The sequence below is a fragment of the Bidens hawaiensis genome, unplaced genomic scaffold (genome assembly GCF_021521415.1).
Source record: "Bidens hawaiensis isolate Kalapana, Puna unplaced genomic scaffold, B.hawaiensis_p1.1 tig00007410_1, whole genome shotgun sequence".
Lineage (NCBI taxonomy): Eukaryota > Viridiplantae > Streptophyta > Magnoliopsida > Asterales > Asteraceae > Bidens > Bidens hawaiensis.
Genome location: NW_027491514.1, coordinates 309,569 through 318,302, shown reverse-complemented (window position 1 = coordinate 318,302; position 8,734 = coordinate 309,569). Strand labels below are relative to the sequence as shown.

At 33.1% G+C, this 8,734-nt stretch overlaps 1 protein-coding gene across 1 annotated transcript; it reads right to left on the bottom strand.

The window, feature by feature from the left end:
* Positions 1-4,806: 4,806 nt before the first annotated feature.
* On the bottom strand, positions 4,807-6,315 carry LOC143635097 (endochitinase EP3-like). Its single transcript, XM_077102995.1, has 2 exons — positions 5,866-6,315; positions 4,807-5,383 (listed from the first exon to the last, which is right to left on the bottom strand). Exons 1-2 carry the CDS (start codon positions 6,257-6,259, stop codon positions 4,983-4,985), a joined length of 795 nt encoding a protein of 264 aa, XP_076959110.1. The 5' UTR covers positions 6,260-6,315; the 3' UTR covers positions 4,807-4,982.
* Between the last annotated feature and the right edge of the window lie 2,419 nt (positions 6,316-8,734).

The following is an 8,734-nucleotide window of genomic DNA, read 5'->3' as shown; positions in this document are numbered from 1 at the left end:
TACACTATTTAATGAGTTAAGATTTCGGTGTGATTTGAGTTAAGTTTGGGATTAGAATGTTTATTAATCAATGGATCACTATAATTGCAAGGATCAATATTAGTGATTATTATTTATAGAGTCACCATTACATATACTTGATAAAAATCATACAATTAGACTTATAAATACATAATTTAAATAAATAGTTTTAATATAAAATATATTTATAATAATAATATCTACATAAATAAATACAATAATTATAATAATGTGTAGATAATTAAATATAGTATGTAGTAAGATATAAATAAATATTTTGTTTAAATCTTTTAAGGAAAATCTATTCATTACGTTTATTGGATAAATAATATATATATATATATATACCTAAGTAAGTTTGTAAAGATGTTTAATGATGACGAAACGTGAATCAAAGTGTCGGGTTTTTATAAGTTAAAGTTTATTATGAATATATATTTACAAAGCATTCACATGTATAAGCATATAGACATACATGCATATATATATATATATATATATACAAAATCTTGAGACAAGATTAATTTACAAGAACGTTAATCTACTAATTTCGGTTTAGTGAAAATAATATTTGATTAGCATTTAATATTAATTATGGCTTGCTATAACCATCTAAATTTATTTAAAATAAAACAATAAAAATAATAAAAACGAGCCACCGGGACTCGACCCCGGGTGGCAGCCGGCTTACATATTTAATGCACCCAGCCCAGCGCTGGTGTGCCAGATGATTACAATGCAGAAACAATAATTTAAATACATATGTAAATTTATCCCCAAATTGATTATAAAACCCTAGAAATCCCAACTGATTAATCCATTAAAAGTTTGTTCGGTTAAGGTTAAGGTTAGCGTTAACCAAGATATCGCAAATAGTTTACATGAATCAATTACCTGATTGGATGACGTATTGATGGTGAACTCCGAGTCGAGGCTGGCGGCCAAAGATGGGATCAGAACGGCAGATTTAGACGGTTTAAAGCCAATTACGTTTAGGGGTTAAGATCGATAGGTTAATTAGATGGTGCTAGCAAGTTTAATTAGGTTATGATGATGATTAGATGGTATAACACAAACGGGTTAAGGACGGCTTGAACATAAGATCAAGAACGCGAAGCACCGCCGATGTTAACTCAATTGGTTCGTAGGGTTTGGTCGCGAGATTGAGGGGATGGAGTGCACAAGTTTAATTGCAATCTTTTGAACCCTATATGGTATCTCAAATTAGTGATAAAGACGGGTTTTGTTAGTAAGTTAATTCTTATAATTTTTATCGTGCTTTCTTATTTAGGTTGTCGGTGAGGTTTAGAAAATGCGTAACAATTTACCAATATCAATTCCATGTTTAGAACGAACATTGAGATGCAAGCAAACTAAAACGGGTCGTGGGTTACGATGTGGGTCGGATATAGGATATGGGTTGGGTGTTGGATCTGGGTAAACAAACTATTAAATTAGATTTGTGAAACGGTCCATGATATTACAAAGTGGATACATAATGTGGTCAAAGTATAGTGTAGGGTGTAAATTATATATATCTCAAAGTTATTATGATATATATATATATATATATATATATATTAAATAAATTAACCAAATAGTATTAAAATAATAAATACTCGAATATCGTGATATTTGTTGTTACATAAAAGCGGGTCGGTTATGATTAATAAATACTAATATAAAATCCGAGTTGTTACATGATGGGTGTTTGGCCATGGGTTTTTAAGAGGGAAAAGAGGAGTGTAGAGTTGTGAGTAAGATTGTAAAGTGAAAGGTGGAGTGATGGGGTGGTTACAACACATGGATCTTCTAGAAGTAGCAATCATTAGTTAGGGAATTTGGAGAGTGATTATTGGTGGAAAAAGGAGGTGGGGTGTGAGGTGTTATAGAAACCGGCCAAGGAAGGGGGGGTATGTGAAAGGGTTGGGCTATTAGTAGGGATGGCAGTTAAACCAGGACCCGATGGGAATACCCGAAACCCGACATAATTGGGACGGGTATTACCCGTTCCATTAGGGTTTGGGACGGGTTTGGGAGGGGTTTCGAAATTTTTCACGGGTCTAGGACAGGTTTGGGATTTATAAAATATCCGGTTACCCGACCCGATTACCCGATAACATTGACCAATTTACCCAATTATATACCGCTATACCCGGCATAATTTTTTACATATTCTATATATATATATATATATATATATATATAAGTTTAGTATATAATAATATTAAAAATAATATATTTTTTCGCTTTTGTTAGTTCTATTAACTTAAAGTTATCGTAACATTTGAACAGTTTAATATTATTATATCTATAATATATATAAACGAAAACCTAAATATCCTAGGTGTCGCGATGTGGTCACTCTCCTTTTTTTCGGAGTCATCAGATTTGTTGATTTTTAAATGGAGGTTTCTCATGCATTTGACCCGAATTCATGGTTATGGGTATTACCAAACCACCCAGATATTTCTTAAACGGGTTAAAACATCAAATTAAATTAAAAATTATTTTCACCAAATTATTGATGTAAAAATCCTTAAAATAGGATATACTAAAAATTAGTATCTTGTTTATTTTAAAAAAGATATATATATTATTTAAATTAAAAAACCAATTTGATAGTAAAAGAAAAATAAACGAGTCTTGTGTCTCATCAAACCATAAGTATATTATTAACTTTCATAAATATTATTTATAATTAAAAAACCAATTTTATATTAAAAGAAATAAACGGGTCTTGGGTCTCATTAAAACCATATAGATTTTAAATCGGGGTATAGCATCTCATTTATTTGTCAAACAATTTATCATCAAGCCATAAGTATATTATTAACTTTCATACAATAAAAAAATATAAATGCAAAAAATAAATAAACATTAGAACAAATAATATAAAACAACCCCCGTAACACTAGGGATAAAAACTAGTTATATCATATATATTAATCTATTAAAATATAATTTGACTCTTCAATTTCTTAAGGACCTTATCAACTATTTAGTAATTGATTAGTATATATATATATATATATATATATATATTGTCAAAACCCGATAGAAACCCAATGGGTTTAATTTGGGTGTGCTCGACGGGTATGCCCGAAACCCGCGGGTTTACCCGATACCCGATGGGTAATTACCTGATAAAAACCCGACGGGTCTGGGACGATTTTTTATAATCAGGTTCGGGTCTGGGAATACCTAGACCCTTCCAAGACCCGACCCATTGCCATCCCTAGTTATAAACTAGTTAGTACCGATCAATCGTTTAACGTATTGCGTGATTTAGATATTCAAACGGATCCCGTTTTTAATAATTTTTGTCATACTTTGAACGAAATCAAATTCCTGGCAGTATGAACTATAAAAACTATTTTTCTGAAAATAATTTGTGTCATGTGCTTTCCGGGTCCTGTACTGGCTTGTGCTTATTTATTTTTCAGTTTTTACGATTCCAGTCTTCCTAAATTATGTTTATGTATTGTCTCACATGTTTTAATATATATTTTGAACTTTTAAGATTGTTTAATCAATCTAATGATTTATTTACTTTCTGGCTCGCTGCCCGAGGTTTTTGCACGTTTTACTCGTTTCGTGTCAGAATTTTGACTTTTTGTTGAGTTTGCAAGATATTGAACTTTAATAAAGAGAGATTTTATTAAATAAAACGATATTATGATGGATAAACATGATTACATTAGTGAAAATTTTTGCCAGATGTTACAATTAAAACCCCGTTAAGTTTTCCAGTTAGTTTCGTTAAGTTAAGTTAAGTTAGTTTAAATTAATTAAATAAAATAAAATAAAATCAATTAAATATTAAGGTAGGACTTGGATTAGGGTTTATAATCTGAGCCGTTCTCACGTGTCTTCGAGTTCCATATCCGGACTTTTCTTTTCTTTGCTATACGCGACCGGTACACTTGCCGTTTGTGTGAACTAGGATAGGTTGTTTGGTTTTTAAAGCTTAGTCGCGATTCGTGTTATATATATATATATATATTCGCACATCAGTATTGGAAACCATACTACTCAACTTGAGGGGGAGTGTTAAAAAATAAAATAAACGAAATGATCATCTATGACATTTTTTCCTTTCTTAGGATATTGCTGCGGCCAATGACAACAAGACATAAAAGTTGAAACACCATCAATCAAGGATTCGCATCTTCTGCCTTTCATTATTAAGCCAAAAGTTCATATATTTAATTGTATTGTTCTTCCTTGTAAAGATACAACAAAAAACTCAATCAATAAAGAAACCTTTTTTGATTTTCATTTTACAATAGCATGGTGGTGACGGTGGTGTTGGTGTTGGTGGCAATAGTGGTGGTGGTAATCAGGTGGTGTAATCTACAGAGTAAGGAGAAAGATGAATGAAATGAGTAAAAGGGGGGGGGGGGTGAATTTGTTATTTGATGAAATTGGGTTCCTTGTGTAATCGTTAATTACATTCATTGACCAGCATAACACTCATTTTTTTCATTTTCTCGGTATGAGTCATTCCATTCCCCGTTTTATTCTTGTCTACCAAACGCTTCCTTAGTTTAATTAAAAACTATTTAGTTATTCAAAATAGTTTACGAACGAGTGTGCCCGTCACCGACGAGTGTTTCTCCGTAACTTGTCAATATATAACCCGTCGGTAAATAATCGGTAAATGTCATTCTATTAGATGCAAGCGACAGATAACCTTTGTGATTCTCATGGTATCCCAGCAGTCTTATAAATTATATAAAAAAGGACGCAAATCCTGATCATATGTAAATACAAATCATTACAAACTTTAGAAACTTAAATCATAGTCTTTTTCATTTATTTCAATTAATATGGTGTAACACGTATAGATAATATATATACCATATAGGTATATCTGTAGAGACAGAGTCCTTGAACAACAATGTTATACAATTATGAATATAAAGTTTTAGGATAGATATCCCATAACATCACATAGCCTAACATTGAAGGTTATCGCCAGGTGCAACTCCAAATTGGTTACAGTATTGAGTGTAGTATTGGACACGAGCACTTACTTTGTCTGGACTACCACCATTACATTCGTTTCCATTGATTGCTCGAATAGTCGCTCCAAAGCCTTGACCAATGACCGAGTGGACGCTGTTCATCCAAAACCACAATGCGGTCCGAAAAGAGATCACAGGATCCGTGGCCACAGTTTCGGGATTGTTGAGCCCGTCAAACCCAATGCTGTTGCCGGCTGCACCATAGTTGTAGTTCCATGACAACTGGAGTGGACCTCTCCCATAATAACTTTTGCCAGGGGTACACGGATATTGAGTTTTACTATTATCGCAATAATTCTGTGGAGGATTTGTTTCTTCAATGTGACAAAAAGCTGCTCACACATGAAATGATAAGACAGTTAATAAAAAGAATAACTTTCACTGACGTACACATTCGTCAGTGAATGCTGATACCAACGGCATTCTATCATTGATATTCCATCAGAGAGATAGTAATGAATTCTTGTCGTTACATTTTAATTGATAGATAAACGACCGGCCAGATCTAGACTTACCAGCGCCAGATGGTCGTTGGTTATCTCTCGGCTACCCCGTTTCGTACTTGTTATTAATCAACGAAGGATAACTGATGACTTTTTAGTTTGCCTTTTTTAATTAATGTTACCGGCCTTTTATCTTTTTACAGGATTGTCTGTTGGTAATCACCAAATGATTTAGTCCACAACGATGTTTACTTAAAATAACAGTATATTTTAGTTGTAATTTAATATAGATCTGTAATTATTTACGTAACATACTTCTGTAAAATATATAACTACATTTATAAAAATTAAAAGTAGTAGAATTATCTTACATCCAGTTTCATGGGTAACATGTGCAAAGAAAGCCGCAATCTCCCTCTTTGAATCATCTTCCGAACCAGCCTTTCCGAACTCGCCATAATTTCCCACGGCTTGAAGAAAGGCAGTACGCGTATAAAATCCTCTCCCTCTGCAATCGCCCCCTGCTTGATTGAGGATCCCATCGAAAAATGCATCTGTCACAACGCTACTAACATCAACATTATTAGTTGGAGTCGTGGTACACGGCCCTGCTTGGCATCCGGCTCCACAGTATTGATCGCCACTGCCACAAAAACCGTACTGGCTGCAGCACAAGTCTGGACTACAGCCGCAGTTCTGGGCAGCGGAGCTGAGGATTCCGGCCAAAAGTACTCCGGAAACTAGGAGGATTTCGTATGTTTTCATGGTGGTTTGTTTGTTTGATGTAGTTTGTGGGATTGTGGATGTGAATTTATAGCGAGGGAGAATTAAAAAGGTGGGCTCACTTTAGTTAGTCTTTTCAACGATTAAAGTAGGAAACAACCGATGCTTTTCTAAATAAACTTTTATTCAAACACTTAGTCATCAACGTTCTCTGAGTTCAAACTCTCTTACATTGAAACCAATAATTTCATAAAAGCCATAGAAAAATCTATTGACCATCACACCAAAATGGTAATACTCAACAGTAGATATCATTTTGTGGGTCAATTTATTTTATAAAGGGTAATAAAAATGAAAAGTGTGAGAAGCAATAAATAATTGACATGTGTCAAGTGGGGCCAAATAATGGTATAGAGGTAATTATATATATTTTCTCTCTCCACATGCAATGCACATATTAATACCCCCATCATTTTAGAACGTCTATAACTTTTTCGTATGATTATTTAAAAAAAAAATCATTATAATAACAAACGTTTTTTTATCTTTAATATGAGTATGACTTTTGTTATATAAAATTTAAAACAAAAATTACGTCATTATGTCTTTTCGTTCATCATTGTGTCTTTTCGCTTATCATTGTGTCTTTTCGCACACCATTATGCCTTTTCGCTTATCATTGTGTCCTTTCGCTTATCATTGTGTCTTTTTTCGTCATTTTGCCTTTTCGCACACCATTGTGTCTTTCCGCTTATCATTGTGTCTTTTTTCGTCATTGTGCCTTTTCGCACACCATTGTGTCTTTTCGCACACTATTGTGTCTTTTCGCTTATCAGTGTGTCTTTTTTGGTCATTGTTTTTCGTCATTGTGTCTTTCAACTCACCATTATGTTTTTTTAAATACTAATAACACCGTTGTGTGATAATAATATATAAAAATAATTATAAAATAGCAACAAATTATCTAATACATAAAACACAATGATTAATACATTTTACACAATAACTTAAAACGTAAAACACAATGGTGAATACTTATAACACAATGACATAAAACGTAAGACACAATGGTGAATACGTATAACACAATGAACTAAAACGTAAGACACATTGGTGAATACGTATAACACAATGATTTTAAACGTAAGACACAATGGTGAATATATATAACATAATGACTTGAAACGTAAAAGACAATGGAAACAGCATATTACACAATGACTTGAACGTAATATACAATGCACGCAATACTATTTTTCTCAAATTAAATGAATTTGTCATATGTCAATCCGAATAAAAGACAATGAACGTATTACGCAATGACTAAAAGTTAATGACGAACAAAACAATGACGTAATCTTTGTTTTTAATTTTTGTCTTTAATATGGGTACCAATTGAAATATATAATGATCAAAATCTATAATACAATTCATATGAAAACTCAACTAAAAGACACAATGAACAACAAAAAAACACAATTAAAAAAACCCATTAATTTTTGGGAAAATTCTCATAATAGCCCATTTAGATAATGTGTTTCCAAGATTATCCCCACTAATTCAAGTTTCCAACTTTGTCCCTTTGGTATCTCGTCATCGACGACATGATAACGAACACCGACGATGCGTTACTGAAACAAATAGGATAACGACACGTGGGCGGAATCTGTGTTGACGATGCGTTATGTTACTAACGTAGGGTAACGGCGATGCGTTATGTTGCTAACGTAGGGTAGCAGCGATGCGTTAGTTGATAACGCATCGCTGCTACCCTATGTTAGCAACATTAACGCATCGTCAACCCCATGTTATGTTAACACATCGTCGGTGTTCGCTAACATGTCGTTGGCGACGAGATACGTTTATGTTGCTAACATAGGGTAGCAGCGATGCGTTATCAGCTAACGCATCGTGGAACCCCTGCTTTAAACATTAACGCATCGTTGCTACCCTATGTTAGCAACATAATGCATTGTCAACCCTATGTTATGTCAACACATTGTCGGTGTTCGCTAACATGTCGCCGGCGACGAGATACCAAAGGGACAAAGTTGGAAACTTGAGTTTGGGGGGACAAACTTGGAGCCACATTCTATAAATGGGCTATTTTAGGAATTTTCTCTTAATTTTTTTTTATTTTTATATAACAATATAATACTCATATTAAAGATAAAAAACGCTTATTATTATGGTGATTTTTTTAACAAAATTAATTTCGTATGAAAAAGTTATGAACATTTTAGAATGATAGGAGAATTGACATGTGCCTTGAATGTGGAGAGAGAAAGTCAACAAAGATGGGTTATTACCTTCATGCCCTTTTCATCAATTTTAATATATTAAAATAATCTCAGCCATTCAAATCTAAGATCAATGGACTAAATTCCTTCTCACCAATCTCATTTTTGTTGTCCTTTATATTTTAACTGTACCCATAGTCTTCAACGATTAATGTAGGAAGCAATTGATGCTTTCATATATTAACTTTTTTTCAAACACTTGTCATTCACATTACCT